Source organism: Brachyistius frenatus, unplaced genomic scaffold, assembly GCF_029030835.1.
Source record: "Brachyistius frenatus isolate BFR_SWC_R1_liver_20210118 unplaced genomic scaffold, ASM2903083v1 Contig_72, whole genome shotgun sequence".
NCBI classification, from domain to species: domain Eukaryota; kingdom Metazoa; phylum Chordata; class Actinopteri; family Embiotocidae; genus Brachyistius; species Brachyistius frenatus.
This window is the reverse complement of record NW_027210671.1, coordinates 613159-629978: the sequence shown is the minus strand read 5'-3', so window position 1 is coordinate 629978 and position 16820 is coordinate 613159. Positions and strand designations below refer to the sequence as shown.

At 39.5% G+C, this 16820-nt stretch overlaps 2 protein-coding genes across 4 annotated transcripts in view; both read left to right on the top strand.

Moving 5' to 3' along the window:
• Positions 1-5925, top strand: part of rasgrf2b (Ras protein-specific guanine nucleotide-releasing factor 2b) — a 47830-nt gene extending 41905 nt beyond the window's left edge. For all 3 annotated transcript variants that reach the window (XM_069707763.1, XM_069707762.1, XM_069707761.1), the window contains 7 exons: positions 884-987; positions 1783-1867; positions 1958-2155; positions 2586-2665; positions 2759-2876; positions 2978-3046; positions 3665-5925. In XM_069707763.1, the coding sequence (XP_069563864.1) occupies positions 884-987; positions 1783-1867; positions 1958-2155; positions 2586-2665; positions 2759-2876; positions 2978-3046; positions 3665-3757 (747 nt within the window). In that variant the 3' untranslated portion in view covers positions 3758-5925. The remainder of the gene's footprint in view (positions 1-883; positions 988-1782; positions 1868-1957; positions 2156-2585; positions 2666-2758; positions 2877-2977; positions 3047-3664) is intronic.
• A 2379-nt stretch (positions 5926-8304) lies between these two features.
• LOC138626220 (creatine kinase U-type, mitochondrial-like) lies at positions 8305-15085 on the top strand. Its single transcript, XM_069707715.1, has 10 exons — positions 8305-8344; positions 10240-10402; positions 10790-10988; positions 11074-11169; positions 11249-11470; positions 11584-11669; positions 12453-12576; positions 12800-12934; positions 13047-13172; positions 14840-15085. The coding sequence occupies exons 2-10, from the start codon at positions 10263-10265 to the stop codon at positions 14954-14956; spliced, it is 1245 nt and encodes a 414-aa protein (XP_069563816.1). The 5' UTR covers positions 8305-8344; positions 10240-10262; the 3' UTR covers positions 14957-15085.
• Positions 15086-16820: the final 1735 nt, after the last annotated feature.

The window sequence follows — 16820 nt, the reverse complement described above, 5'->3', positions numbered from 1 at the left end:
GTAGTCTCCTGCCTTTGTCACAAACCCTGATATATGACTCGATTCACTATCAGAATTTGATCTATTCAGTCCGATAACATTTGGAAAGTCTGAAGAGGTGCAATATTGAATTATTTTATTGCCATGTAAGCTAGCCTAGGTGCTAAACCGGTAGTTCACTGGCTCAGCCAGCAGAAGTCTCTTGTGTGTCCAGTATGTATTCATCCCGCCATTGTGGGAATGTCGGACCAGCACACCAGCTTTAAAAACTCAGTATACTGTGAAACCTGGTGTTGATAGGTTAGATCAGCACTGTGTGAGATCATTTGGCAAAGGGCTTGAGTATACTGGACAATCATTTATATGTAAAACTCCTGCATTATAGCTGGAAGCCTCTCGTTAATACAGGCTCGCTAAGTGATGCAGAATTTAACTTAAATGAGTGTATTTATGTGGTTATCCATGAAATGACTTTGTTTTATGAAGTTAGCCCCTTTGATGTATGTACGCATTAATACACACCTCTGCCAAATACTTTGTTGGTTTCCCCCCTATACCAGCTGCCAGAGATGAGAACAGTCAGTCACAGACCCCCTGGTTCATTATTTTTTCCTAATAATCTCTAGAAATCATAAACAGACACGTATTTCCTTTGTAAAATGTGAATAGCCTCGATCAGGACACGCTGTCCTATCCTGCAGGCAGACGGGGTAAATACGCCCTCTCCTGACTGTGACCGTCTCCAGGGGACTGTCAACTGTCATAAACCATAATCATCACAGCCAGTCTCTTTATTTGATATTTATATCTACATCGTACTTGTTATTTGTGTTTGTGTTATGGGCTGAACATTTGTTTGTTTATGACTCTCTTTGGCTCTGTATGTGTATCCATGTGTGTTTAGGCGGACTGTCCGAAGGCAGAGTGTTTTGAGTCTCTCTCAGCGATGGAGCTGGCTGAGCAAATCACTTTGCTGGATCACATTGTCTTCAGGAGCATTCCTTATGAGTCAGTCCTCCCATTTATCTCTCACACTGTGATTTCTATCAGGCCAAACAAAACAAAAATCGACTTTATGGACACTCGACAGGCTTTTAGAAGACAACAAAGAAAACAAAACAAACAAACAAAATTCTTTAGACTCGAATTTGACTTAATATTGAATTTATATTCAAATATATGTTATTGACACCACTATGTGGTATCGTGCTGCAGTAATCGTCTCTCTCTACCATTTGCTTTATTACACATCTGTAACACCTGCAAATACATTTTAGATCATCTGTATTTAGTCATTCAATTTTAAGTAATTAAACTGTATATGATAGCTTTCTTTTAGGTTTAAATGTGTTTGTATTTCCTCTATATAATGACATATTTATCCAAGCCATTACGTATCAACTGTGACCATAAATCTGTGACTAATAACAAATAATGAAATTTTTTTTTCTTTAGTCTGAAACAATCAGGAAATACAGCTAGTTTTTATAGAATTGAAACCAGAGGAACTATTGTTTTGTAGTTTCTTAAACATTAATCAATGTTTATTCATTAATTTCAATAGAAATACAATACTTGCATCTAACATTTCCAGCTACTTTAGTTCCTTATTTCTGTCTAGCGTTTGTGAGACATTGCTTTCTTTGCTCATGGAGCTGTACTAGTGCAAGGAATCCTTATGAACCCGTTATTAAATCACAGGCTTAAACTAATCTAATTTATATCTTTGAGACTGCTGTGCTGCTCTTTAGGATGTGTGATCTCATTTGGATGTATCATATGTCTCCGTCCTCCTTCTCTAAGAGAGTTCCTGGGCCAGGGCTGGATGAAGGTCGATAAGACAGAAAGGACGCCCTACATCATGAAAACTAGTCAACACTTCAATGATGTAACTTCCTTTAAGCACTCTTTTTTCCTGAATCCTCTGTGAATATCCGGTGCGCGTCCTTCTACATCCTCTTTTCTTGTCCTTTTGAAGATGAGTAACCTGGTGGCATCGCAGATTATGACCCATACCGATGTGGGCTCGAGGGCCAGCTCCATTGAGAAGTGGGTCGCTGTGGCGGACATCTGTCGCTGCCTTAACAACTACAACGGAGTGCTGGAGATCACGTCCGCACTCAATCGCAGTGCCATCTACCGTTTGAAGAAGACCTGGGCTAAAGTCAGCAAACAGGTAAAATAATTCTCCATCAATCCTGTCTGCAAATTAAACCTGATATGCATGTGTGGAAAGCACAACAAGTTGTCAGTAAGATGCAGATACAGTTAAAAACCCTCAGTCTCTGAAATTCTCTGCTGAGTCTGATAGAATTGATGCTATTAGAGAGTTCAGAGAAAAGACAATGTTGCTTAGTATGTGCTCTTTGCTTAATTCTCATGAGCACTACATCCATTAAAGCCATAATCATCTCATCACCAGACAGTATGTCTGTCTGCCAAGCCGTGCTCTTCTGGCCAGAGCAAATTTGATTTTGTCATCTATTTGGTTCATCTTCCATTAAGATTAAATGGATCAGAGGTTAATGTAAATTGCTTGTTTGTCCTGTGTTGTTTACATTAACCTTTTTAAATGACTGAAGATATGTGTTTGTGGTCTTGATCAGACTAAAGCCCTGATGGACAAACTGCAGAAGACCGTGTCCTCCGAGGGAAGATTCAAAAATCTGAGGGAGACACTGAAAAAGTGAGACTTTGCATTTGTTTTCAAATCACAAAAATAAGAAATTTCAAATTCGTGTTTACTTTGAAACAATTTCTAATCACACTCTTCCTTCAGCTGCAACCCTCCGTGTGTGCCATACCTGGGAATGTATCTAACAGACTTGGCTTTTATTGAGGAGGGAACACCAAATTTTACAGAGGAGGGTCTCGTTAACTTCTCCAAAATGAGGATGGTAGGCACAGATATACTTATAAAATGCACAAATTGGATGTAAATCATCATCATTTGAACACTGTACTATAATTATCAAGTTAAATTCCACATTTTCTTCAGATATCCCACATCATCAGAGAGATCCGACAGTTCCAGCAGACACCGTACAGAATAGAGCATCAAGCCAAGGTACTTTTCTTTTCTTTTCGAATACCAATGCCATTTTATCTGTCAAGAGCAGCTTGAAAGAATAATTCAAAAACGTATAACAAACTTTCTTTACCACACAAGACTTTTGTTCTTACACAACAGAAACAGAAGAACAAAAACATAAAACCTGAGATAAAACTTAACAAATTATGATATAAAATAATAAACAACAAACTTAGAAGCTGGTTTGTAGAAGTGAGTTCATAAAAATATTTTGAAAAATAAGATCTTTCTTGGAAGTGCTGGTCTTGGCTGCTGTTGTGAGAGGTTATTGAGTATTTATTTATAATTTGCATGTGTTAGTCTTTTGAAAATGTATATTTGTGATAGGTTCTCAGACGGCCATAAATAAATGTTCTATTTCTGCTATAGTATACACTTACCTCGCAAACATCCACCTTCAGTTTAGCCCAAGCAGCTTTGAGCTGGACCAGTCAGAGGAAAGTGTAGAGAGGTTTTGATGAAGCACAACGTTTAATAAAAGGCTCAGTTGTGAAATCATTTTGGTTTATTTTCTACTGTCAAATAACTAAATGAAGCCTTAACTGTTAACACAGGTTGCCGGTGTGAAACTTGCTTTATCTCTCCCCTGTTTAGGTGACCCAGTACCTTCTGGATAAGACTCTGATTATGGATGAGGACACACTCTACGATCTCTCGCTGAAGATCGAGCCCAGGCTGCCTGCCTGATTTATAGCTGCTTATGGCCTGTGGGAGTCTGCCAAACCTGGATCCCCCTCCCGCAAGGGTGACACGCCCACATAATCTCATCAATCAAGAGAGAGTTGGGAGAAAAGTTTTCAGAGCGACATGGAAATGAAAATGAAGTGAGAGTATGAGGGCAGTTGAACAAGCTTGAGTTTTACGAGACAGCGGCAGCGTAAAATGAAGACAAGAATTTGAGGTGTTTGATTGTTTGTCTTCAAGTAGAACGAGACCAAATCAAGTTGGTTGCATCGCATGAGGGTTTGGAGGAAATTACATGTCGCCGTGTGTTCTTATTCCTCAGTCTAAAGTGTGATGCACCTGACATCACACTTCCTCAGACAGCTGAGAGTGCAGGGAAGGGTGAGAGCATGGAAGAAGTGGATGAAATACAGTGGATATAACAGAGATGTAGCATATACAGATAGTGTCACAGACAGATGTTTGAGCTTGTGTCTCCGTGCTGTTGTCCGTGTTCTGTTGCCTGTGCATTTCCGTGCCAATGTCCTGGAGCAAGAGCCCCAAAATGCTTTCTGTCATGATGGTCACTGCATAAAACTTGCATGATTTCAGCTTGGGATGTAAACGTCTAAATGGCCTTCAACCTGACCCCTGACACTCAGCTTAGCATGCCTCACTCCTAGCAGAGTGACTTTCTAAGCCACTATGCATCCTCAGTGGGCTGGGTATGGCTAAATGCATTTAAGCCTTCAAATATAATGTAGAAATACACCAAAATGAAACACAAAATGTGATATATTTTGATTAAATCAGATTTTCCCCTGGGTGACACAATTCATACTTTATTTGTCTTTAGTCAGTCTTTGGCTAAAGACTCTCCCCGAGATCGGAAAGCTTTTTTAAAGAAAAATGTCCACATGAATGATACAAGATTATAAATTTGTATGAGTGCCTTCCACGAGTGTAGGTCAATTTCCCCACAATTGACAATTTGCAAGCATAAAGTTTTATATAAATCCTAAATAGAGATCTTAAGATATTCTTTTCAAAATGAACTGCAGTTTCACTCCTTCTTATTTTTAGAGAAAATAGGTCATGTAGACTAAACAGTAGCATGTTAGTGAAAACACAGTGAAGTCATTGCAGCATCTGATCGTCAGTAAATATCTCCCTCTACTGTTTAAACATCGTTATAACCTCTGGTAGCCCAAAGCTTTGGCAGCATCTGTGTGCAGTTGTTGTTGTTTTTTTTGCTTCTATAAACTGTCAGCTGTACTAACGTGTGTTGTCAGGTTTCTGTGTGTAACTGGGACCTCACTACATGTTAGACTGATACAGTTTTTGCACTCTGAGATGTAGCTTTGCTTGATTGACAGTATGACCATTAGTTACCATGCTATTTATTTCATCAGATACTGTATTCATGTTATTTTTGTATATAGTGACTTTACACATATCATATGACTGATGAAGAAATACTTTGAATTGTTATGCTGTGAATATTGATTTTATTGTTGTTGTTGTTGTTGTTGTTGTTGTTGTTATTATCATTTTTGTCTTTAGCTTCCATGTTGAATTCTAGTTTTGCATCCCAGGCTCTTGTATAGAAAGAACTCTGTTCAACTTTACTCTTAAAAAAAAAAAAATGTAGCATTTGAATAATCTGACTTAGTTTTCCATATTGATGATATGATGAATATAGTTGTCCTGCATGCACACAAGAGCTGCACGTTGTGCATGTCTGACTGGACGCTCCCTGTACCTTCTTCCTTTGCTTCTATATATTAACATCATCTCTGTAGCTGTCAGGAAAATAGTATGAAAACAATATCAAATCTGGCACGTTTGTCTCTTGGTGTACCTCACAAAGTCGATCATATCTGGCTAGAGTCTAGGCTATGTCATCTGCAAAAACCGCCCATCGTCATGCAGTAGCAGTGTTGGAACTTTTCCGCATAAACTAAAAACCCTTTTGCAGATTGATTAGAGGAAATGTTTCCAGATGTTGCTTTCGGGAAAACGTGTCCTTTGCACTGCGTTTGTAACTCTGAGTCTGTTTTAAATACAAGTTTGGGTGTGCAGGATGCTATGTTCGTATTTTGATATTAGTTTTGTGTATTTGTTTGTGTGTTTATTTATTTGTTTGCATTTTTCACTTGTGGGTGCAGGGGAAATAAATTCAACATGCCTTATGTGTTTGTATATTTTATTTGACTCGGCAATCATTTCAGTGATGCACCGTAATGATTCCTAATCGGTGTCCCCTAGCAACAGCTGCCCTTTATTCAAGCCCCATGTAATTTTCTCCACATTATCCTTCTTGCATCAACAAATTTGCCCTAGGATATTGGGGCCAAACTCTGTAACACTCTGGGAGACAAACAAAGACTTACCACAGCGTGTTTTGGTTATCAAGCCAAAAGAAACAACCCACATCAGGCCACACATAAGCAGTAAAACTGTGCATATGTTTACAAGAGTATCATCCAAGTGCAACTTAATTCAATCTAGAACTCCCCTTGAACATATATCATTGACATGTACACACATACGCAAGCTGGACATTGAAACAAGATTTTAATTTATGCATTTTAAACATCTCTCTGGTCCTAAAGTGATGAATAAATAAGTAATTTAGAATTTGTTGATTTACATTTGACCCACATTTTATAGCAGGTGACTCATTCCTGCTCTCACTGTCAGCTTTGTTACCTCTGAAAACAACTTAGAATATTTGCATTGTATGGACCTTAAATTTGATGTTGATTCTATATATGTACAGGTTAATACTCTTTTCTTATATTGCAAAGTACAAAGCAACTGAAATAACAGTTTTTAATTCTTACATATATTAAGGCTATTCTTCAGGCTGCATGGCTGCTGCTGTTTAAGAGTATTTCATCTTATTACTAATGAAATTAGGTATGGATGTAACCACAGACTTCTTTTGGGGGGTGGGGGGGGGGGGATTATAGGTATGTAGCCTAACATCCATAATATAAACATATTGCTATCTATCAGTGATATTTATCAATGATCCTTTAGGTTTCGAGGTTTCCCAAGTGAAGAAAATAAAGAATACAAAGTTCATCCTGGTGAGGATGGTCAATAGGAGACCATATTATTACATTTTCATGACATTTTGGACGACATACTATTTCTGCCGCCAATTTACTGCTAAACACACATTCTCCTTCCTTCCGTTTCCCGTGACAGGAAAACAAGTTAGTGCTTTTCAAAATAAGAGCGTCAAAATAAAAGCGGACCGAAAACTGGAACTCAAAGGAAAAAAATACAAAATCAAACCGCAAAATTAACTTTTGAGCAAAGGCATCCTGAGCTGTAAACAAAACATGTAGTTATTTACAATGTTTACTTTGCTCTGTAAAGACAACACAGATTGTTTCACTCATTTAACAGTTGTTCAACCAGTGACGATGCCACCTTCAAGTGCACATGGAGGTAGTTTGTGTTTGTTCCCAAGAGCATCAAGAGAGATGGTCAAATCAGGAGCCCAAAGCCAAGAATATAAAGATGTTCATTTTATAATATGCTACACACCAAAAAGATTTATTAAACACATTTGCTGTTTTCAAAATGAAATACTTCCCTCAGTATACTAACAAATAGTGCTTTTACATGTTAGGACTATTACTTGTGTAGTACTTGAATTTTAACAGGGTAGTGATATTTCAAATGAGTTCAGCATGTGAATACATTACCCGCCAAAATATTGACAATTCATTATTTTACCCAGGAATTAACATGTTTTCGTGACACAATAAACACACTGGTGGCTTCTGTCCAGCAGCAGTAGTGAAAAATAAACCATTTTGAGTGGTGTTATGCAATAGCTGCTACCTTTATCTGACACCTTACTTTAAAAATGGGTTATGTCAGTGGTCCCACCTTTTCTCTACGTAGCCAAGATGGCAACCGTTTAGGTTGGAAAGTGTCCAGTATCTCTCACTTCTTTTTTGGACCGTTTTGAATGCATCATCCAGGTTTGCAGTCCACTGCATGTTTCTGCACTTGACAGTGTGAAAGCACTTATGCACTTATAATAGTGAGTGCTTGTGCAGAAGTACGCCATTTGGAACACTCAAAAAGACTTTGTTTTATCCTCCTGATTTCCCACCCATCATCAGCCATGTTTCATTACTCACTACAGAGGAGTTCTGACAAAAAGGTTTCCACTCTGTTGTCTACCAAGACCGGCACTGTGGCCATGCTGCCACCATGTGGTCATGACTGACATTGCTTTTTTTTTTGCATCGGTTTGTATCCAAATTATGAATTCCTTCTGTTCTGTTGTAAAGAGTACACAAAGTAAAATGACAAAAGCTAATAGTTTGTATGTTTGTGCGTGTGAAAGCACCCATGAGCGTGCGTGCATGTGTGAAGAGGTAGGCAGACATGATGACTGACAGAAGAAAGAGGATTTTCTGTCTGTTCAGTGAGAGGCTAATCCTGGGCCAGTAGCCTTGTCGCTCTCTCTGATCCAATCCTTGTTCTTCAGTCTGCTCTCACTTTGCAGATTGAGCCTCTCTGGACTGAGCTGCAAGGAAACGCTCCGGCCCTCCGCTGCCTCCACTCTTCAGCTATCCAACGGTGAGTGATGGACTCTCCCTCTCAACTTCCCATCCTTCGCTTTTGCATCTTTTTTCCTCATCTCTGTTTCCTGCCTGCTTATGCGTGCATGCTTCCATTAGAGAAGTTCAGCAGCTGTTACAACACGTGTATACTGACTTCTTTCAAATATTGCCCCTTAAATGTTTTTGTTCCAAGTACGGGCATCAGGTTTCCTCTTTAAAAATAAACATATAATTAGCTTATATTGCCGTGAGTATGCATAAAGAGCTAATTAGGATTCAAATATGTTTTATACTTTCGAATAATCTAAGCTTTTTTTTTTCACAGCCTTGTATAGACAAAACAAGACTCCAATCTTCTTCACAGTTGTCTGAGTCTTTTGCTTTGTCCTTACAGGAATATTTACAGCACACTTTATAGCCTACACAGCAGCCGTTTGCATTAGGGCCTCTTACAGTAAGCTGCCTGCTATTCACAGGTACCAACCATCTGTCAGTGCTGTTACTCTTTATCAAACCTTCAGCAGTGTCTCATAATGTGGTCGTCTGGCCGTTCCACATTGGCATCATTCAATTTGAAAATCCCTACAAATAACTTCATTGAAAACAACAAAACACACTACATGTCTTTCTGCATTTCAAGAAGGGTCAAGGGGTACAGGTGCCTCCCGTTTCTACTTTGTTTTCTTAATTTAGTCTTCTAGTCTCTGATCGGAAACCCTAATCCTACATTTTCCACTCCCTTTGAAGTGTCCTTTTACCCTTCATCTCCTTCCTCTGACCTTAATATGATCCTAACAAGGGAAAACAAAACGAATTTCCCTCACTTAGCTTACTTCTCTCTCTCATCCTTCCCAGGATTTGTTTAGCTCATCCTTACCTCCCACCTGCTCACAGCATTTGTTCTCTTCCAACTTTTGTGGTGTAAACTCATTTTCAGGATGTTCGAAAGGATCATGTGATGTGCTGAGCTGGTGCCAACTATAAGCTGAAACTCCACCCAAACTGTGTGTGTGTGTGTGTGTGTGTGTGTGTGTGTGTGTGTGTGTGTGTGTGTGTGTGTGTGTGTGTGTGTGTGTGTGTGTGTGTGTGTGTGTGTGTGTGTGTATGTGTGTGTGCGCGCGCAATCAGAATTTGCAGCAGCATATATTTTAATCCTAAAATAACAGACATAATAGAATTGATATAAACTGTCCTTATTTCCTTGATTTAATTGTCATTACTGATATTTGATTACATATACACACATTATATTAATATGGCAGTAAATCTATCAGCATCCAATCAGGATCAGAATCTCTCAGGGTGACCAATCAGTAAACTTCTGACTGCTCCAAGAATAATCTCATCACACAGATGATATATGCAGGCATATCTGTTACTTAGGCATAGTTTAGTCCAATTACATAATTTTGTCTGAGTGTGCCAGTGAAAATGTGTGTTAATACGTCTTAATTTTTGTGTCAATTTAAGACGATTGTTGAACTGCGTTACAAAAGGTGGGAAAAATATTCCTAGCATCAGTCTGTATCCGCACAAATGTTCAAATACAAGACTTAATTCTTTTGTTAATGTGTTTCCCTTGGTTGCAGAGCAACAAATACAGCCAATATACACAGAATGCCATTTGTTGTGACCTTTATGCTTGTAAAGTTCAGACTTGGTAAAACCAGCAGCTCAGTGTGCTACAAAGTGGTGCCACAAAGACACAGCCTGACATTTCAAACACCCAAATGAGACTATAAGCAACTAATATTTCAACCAGTATGGATATTAACACTTAAATTGCATCACATTTCCATAGGTTATCTTTATGTTTTGCCACTGACAGACTGGAATTTTACTTCTTTGGTTAAATAAATTGCATGCTGGAATTTCTTGGAGTGTAACCTTTCCCCTCTACCCTTTTTCCAGATAATAATCCAGACCACGTAACCATGGCAAACTCTTTCACCCGCATGATTTCTGGCCGTAACACTGCAGTGATGTTGGCCATAGGAGCTGGCACTCTGGCATCTGGATACCTCATCAGCGACAGCACTGCTGCTGCTGACAAGAAGAGGCTCTATCCACCCAGGTACATGCATGTAAGAGTACAGACGAGGGTTGTTTGTGAGCCCTGCAAAGTGAAGTGAGAGATATTTGTGTGTTGTTTTCACAAGTGAACTTCAACTAGACTGTCTCTGTCATCGGAAAGGCCTACATCTGTCGCTCCATTATGTCTTGGCAAAACCTTTGAGTTATAGCAACTATTGTTGTGAAAGACTGAATAATTAAATGGTTAAAACAAAAAAGTACAATAATTATTTGGAAAACTGCAACTTTTTTGCTTCTCCCCAAACTACTCAAGCCCCTCTCAACCAAACTAAACTTCTTTTTTTTTTTTAAAGAAATATTTGGTAGGTTTACAGACTAGATTAAGATTTATTTGTCCAAACACTAAATTCTTCATAACTTTCCTCAGTGCTGATTTCCCTGACCTGAGGAAGCACAACAACTGCATGGCAGTAGCCCTGACCCCGACCATTTATGCACGCCTGAGGGACAAGACAACATCCAACAACTGGACCCTGGACCAGTGCATCCAGACTGGGGTGGACAATCCTGGACACCCCTTCATCAAGACTGTGGGAATGGTAGCTGGAGATGAAGAGACCTACGAGGTTGGAGTTATTATACATGCTGAGTTCTTGTGTCTTTAGTCCAAAACATTTTGAAAAGTAAGAGCTTCATTTTTTTTCCCATCAGGTGTTTGCTGATCTCTTTGACCCTGTTATCAAGGACAGACACAACGGCTATGACCCCCGCACAATGAAGCACCCCACTGACCTGGATGCCTCCAAGGTTACAGCTGTACTTCTTTGCTCTCACACAGTCTGTCTCCACTTCTACATACAGTAACCCAGTGATTTATCCTCCTCAGATCACCTCAGGGATGTTTGATGAGCGCTATGTGTTGTCGTCTCGTGTCCGTACTGGTCGCAGCATCCGTGGACTGAGTCTTCCCCCTGCGTGCACGCGTTCTGAGCGCCGTGAAGTGGAGCGTGTGGTTGTGACTGCTCTGTCTGGCCTGAAGGGAGACCTGGTTGGTCGATACTACAGCCTGGGCGAAATGACTGACAGAGATCAACAACAGCTTATTGATGTGAGTGCATAATCACACACATCCAGAAACAAGGTTTGTTAATTTTTTTTTTTCGGATTACTTTCGCCGTCTAATGCCCCCATGATTCCTCTGTCCCTTCACCGGCCAATCAGGAGCACTTCCTGTTTGATAAACCTGTGTCACCTCTGCTCACGTCAGCTGGGATGGCCAGAGATTGGCCTGATGCTCGTGGGATCTGGTAAAACTACAGGAGAAACTCAGTCTAGAAGAAATACTGTTGCTTTTGTAGCTTAGTGATCTTTCAAAATAGTCTGTAGTCACTGCATAACTTCCCTAGAAACCTTGTTATACATGCCTGAGACATCCGCTTGTGCTTTTTTTATTGAGGGCAATCTGATTTTTAGTTAAGAAAGACAATATTACAAACACAAATAAGACACCTGCTAATTTGTGACCATCATAAAGTCTTTGTATAAATGAGCAGCGTTTTATTTGATGACATTTATCAGTCTGGGGGAAGGATTTGAAAATACTGTTTGACACCATAAAGCATCACCACCAAACAGACAAATAGAGAGAGAAATAAGTGATACAGGCAACTTAGATTACAGTTTTTCTGTAAAATTATGTAAGAATGGATTATGTAGAAAGCACTGTGTTCCCATTGCTGCTAGACTTAAAATCATCAAAACACACAAAAGCCGATTCAGACGCACTCACAAGAATTCAGTGTTTTAAAAAAATGTTTTTATTCCTATTCATTTTGCTCTTAAAACGTATTAACATAAACATAAAGTATTTTCAAACTTTTACTCACAGCTCCTCCATGTCCAAACTAATTGATTACTTTTCACGGTTTTCACATGTCTTCTCTAACACCTTTCTTTATCTTTTACCTCCATAACTTCACTATCATTTCCTTTTTGATAAAGTAGTTTAGCTCCTGCTGCCCACTGACCTAATGCGTTGACATGGATACCAAAACTGCTTTGAACTGGGGTTTAATTCCTGATTAACTCAGGCACAACAATGAGAAGAACTTCCTAATCTGGATCAATGAGGAGGACCACACAAGGGTCATATCCATGGAGAAAGGAGGAAACATGAAGAGAGTGTTTGAAAGGTTCTGCAGAGGTCTTAAACAGGTACGTATGCCTCCATGTCTTCAAATGTAATTCAAATGTTTATTCAAGCTTTAAACTTTACAAAATTATTGCTAAAGAGTTTGTATTAAAACAGGTCCATAAAAACAAAAGAACTGACATAAATCATGAAACTATGTCTTTTATGCTAAACATTTAGCTTTTGTTCCAATATGTTTGGATTTCAAAAAGTAAAATAAATAACAGTCTTTCTTGTAATTTCTAGGTGGAACATCTAATTCAGGAGAGAGGATGGGAGTTCATGTGGAATGAGCGTCTGGGCTACATCCTCACCTGCCCCTCTAACCTCGGCACTGGGCTCAGGGCCGGGGTGCACATTCGTCTGCCCCTACTCAGCAGGGTAATGCAGGAATTATACTCACACACCCACACACTGAAACACACATTCTCACATTTATTATTGTTGTCAGTTCTGAAAATATTTAGAGACTTGTGCTTTGTTCATAATCCAGGACCCTCGCTTCAAAAAGATCCTGGATAATCTGAGACTACAGAAGAGAGGCACAGGAGGTGTGGACACGGCTGCTACCGGAGACACCGTTGACGTCTCTAACCTGGACCGTCTGGGCAAGTCAGAGGTAAATACATAGAGAATGAGGACAACAGCCAAGGTCCAAATGAACAGCAGGAAAAGAGAGACAGAGTCAAAGGAGAGCAGACATCCACACCACTCCGGCGCAAGAGTAAATCAATAGGACGAGCATTTGATTGTTGCGAAGGAGCACACAAAACCACCACGGCAACTGCAAAATATCAACAACAGTACCACTACATAAGCACTGCACACTACAATTATACATAAAGATGTTTTTCAAAACTGAGAATGAGTTCTCACAGGTGCAAATGGAGGTTGCAAATGTTACAGCAGACTTAAATGCTATTAGCTTGAAGTGGCTCCACTGTGAACTAATTTTTCCCACCAAAATTCTGAACTCCAATTATGTGTGACGTGACTGTGCAGACTAAAGCCAGTGTCCAGACTTCACCGCTCTTGCAGACTTGTAAGTGGAAAGTTGGTGTGTGCTGAGGCCTGTCCTAACACACAATTCATCCAGTCCATAAGGGGCCTCGAGCTGACTTTCTGAAGCTTAGCAGAGCAAGAGGTCCACTTAGGTTGTAGACATTTTCTGATTTAATCACCCACAACTCATTGTAATACAATTACTTTCTAAATTTCTTAAATTATATTCATCATGATACAGAAATATGTTGAAGCACAGGTTATCAAAAAGCATCAAAAAGCCTTTTGCTGTAGCAGTCCTCACGTCTGTCTAATACTTCTAAGACTATCCTTGCAGTTTTGTGCCATCACACACTTGATTTTATTACAGTGAACATGGCACAGTATGTAGCGACGACTGAAGTTACTGTCACAGTCCGCAATGTCACAAGCCTGAGTTGTTCTACGCATGTTTTTTCCTGGAATGGCGTAGGCTCCTTCATCGAATCAACTGGCAAAGAGTTCAAATAATCGGACACAGACAACCCAGTCTGACCCACCCCCCATCACCGGCCTTAAATCCCACCACAACAGGTGTGGCTGTGAATAAACCCCTGCTGTTCTTTAATCTGTAATCCAACCAGGGATGTGCCAGTGGAGGTTAATAGATTGCTGTTTCCTGAGCTGAACCTGTCAAGCAGAACGTTCCTAGGCTGTGTACAAACACACCAGTCAAATGCTGTGAAAGGTTATTGATGTGTAAGGTTGTGGCTACAGTTTGTACCAGTCACGCCAAAGGCGGCAGGATTTGTGTCTAGCCTCGGAGGAAGCCAGGTCTGAAAGACTAATCTTGGAAGGCAAAAATCCACTGTTGTAAATTCAATTTGCCAGTGCCTCTTGCCAGGAGGAGCCATTATATGTATATATACTGTAATCACAGCTGATCAGATGCCTGCTGGGTTTGGAAGTGTTGCATTACCTGAATACATGAGTTAAAGCTCAGAAGTGCATGAATAAGTAAAGTTATTTCAAGAAGTATAACACTGTAAAAAAAAAAAACTACTTAACTTTAAAGGTCATCGAAAAAAGTGGCATTTGCCGTTTGTCATTTAGATTAAATAAGTGAGAAGAACTAATCACTGAAATCAGCTGGAGCTCTTACTAAATAAAATAAAATCCTGCTGATTCTTCATGATGGTGAACCACAGTGTTAGATAATTAACAGAAGTCGAGCATCAGAGTCACATATAGATATTTGTCTCAATGTTGAAGCCTGTAATAACTCTGTCCATGCTGCATCCACAGGTCGAGCTGGTACAATTAGTGGTCGATGGTGTGAACTACCTAATTGAATGTGAGAAGAGGCTGGAAAAGGGTCAGGACATCAAGATCCCCTCCCCTCTCCCCCAGTTCAGGAAGTGAACATCACCCCTACTAGGAGTCCTGGAACAGAGCTCATGTTCCACCCGCTGGTCATTATCCTGTTGGTCTTACACAATGTTCATGGCATGTATAGCACTCTACTAATTTGCATGCGCAATAAATACATAACATGTACATGAATTCTAATCACAATAAAGTCTCACGATGAAGTGAGTTGTGTTATTGGCAGGTGTTTTACTATTTCGGTGTTGTAACAGCCTCTGTGGAAGTGCATTTACTCAAGTGCAGTAATTTAGTGTAATTCTGAGGTGTTTGTACTTTATTTTATTACAGTTGTATTATTGACTTGTTTTAGTATGTTTCTTTACACTTCTACTCCATATTAAATTTGAGGTTTCAAATTCACTTCAACAGAGGATACTTCTTCCACCACTGCCTGTCAATCTAATCCACCAGTCATATTTATTCACCTCAAAAGCACATGAGAATGAGACAAGAAAAGGTTAGATGAGATTAGAAATTCCTAGCTCATAAAATCATAATGCCATTAAACAAATGTAAAACAAGACAATAATACAGAGCTACATGTAGGTCAAACAGAAAAGACGGTAGAAAAGACTGAAGAGTAAAGACACACATGACCTCCCAGTGCTCTGCTAGTTCCCTCTCTTCCTCAGACATAAAGGTTGTTATCAGGCCATGGCCGACTGCCAGACTTAATAAGATGGAGCTATATTTGACAATAATGTCACGACCTTTACAACTCTATAATTAAGTGCTGAACCCCTGCTTGTCCTGCACCGACTTAAAAAGACTTTAACCACGTTTACTGCAGCAACAAAGTTAATATTCTTCTGATGATCAGGTTCTTGTCTTTGTCTCATAATTCTGGATAAGAAAAAAATACAATCTGGAATAAAAAAAAAAAAGGGGATTTATAAAAAATAAAATAAAAGTGCCCAAATGATGGATTTCTCCTCTGCAGCTGGTGGTTAACCTTGCATTCAGAACTCACCTGCCGCCCACACAAGCCCTTTAATCCAGGGGTAAAAGGCCAAGCTCATTACTGGCAGACAGATAGAGCAGACAGGCTAAACAGAGGTGGCTGGGTAATACCATACATTGCCTGTTTCATCTTATTTACATGCTCAGAGGAGAAGAAGGAAGGATTATACTTTATAAATAAAGACATACTGCCATGTTGTAATTATTTGGGTGAATGGTTATTTTCAATCCTGCCGCTCAGAGAGTGTTTCTGAGTTGCTCTTCCTTTTCTGGAAGCAGATTAATGACGTAGATCTATTAATGCTATTAGAGAGCTATACTAAAGAGCTTAGAAACTGTGTGTGTATATAGCTGTGTTGGTAAAGAATTAATGCTGCAATTATCACAATTTGAATGAGGACAGGATTTATTTAATTGATGCTAAAATTGGAGTTTCTGCAAATTGTATCATCAGCGTAATGTACATGTGGCATTTCTAGGAAGCCTGGGAGATGTTTTACAGCTATCATATGAATATTCTGCCAAGGTCTCTGCAGAGTTTTAAAACTGTTGAAAGACTGGTTAGTTACAAGTCTCCTGGTTCCCACAAATATGGGACAAATTGATGGAACTGTAGAGAACCATCAACATATAAAATAAATGGTCAACATTAAGTATAGCTGGTGGACACTCTCTAAATGTGAACTTTCCAAACCTAATAAAGAGTTAAGACAATGGGGTGATGCTTTTTGAGATTATAAAATGTCCATGGAGGTGGATTCGGTTCAATTTGACATCATAGGTCAAGTGGTCCAGTGCTAAACTCTCTGCACCCCCATTTCATCAGAGACTCAAAATGAGACTGTGTTCACCTTTGCCTTTCATCTGCTCGATGCTGCCAACAGGTAAGTGCAGTAGA

What these genes read in the sequence shown, in the direction of transcription:
- LOC138626220 (XM_069707715.1), top strand. Translation starts at nt 10,263, where the DNA reads ATGGCAAACTCTTTCACCCGCATGATTTCTGGCCGTAACACTGCAGTG. An exon ending in ATCAACAACAGCTTATTGAT is followed by an intron (nt 11,471 to 11,583) that starts GTGAGTGCATAA and finishes CCGGCCAATCAG; the next exon opens with GAGCACTTCCTGTTTGATAA. An exon ending in TCTGCAGAGGTCTTAAACAG is followed by an intron (nt 12,577 to 12,799) that starts GTACGTATGCCT and finishes TGTAATTTCTAG; the next exon opens with GTGGAACATCTAATTCAGGA.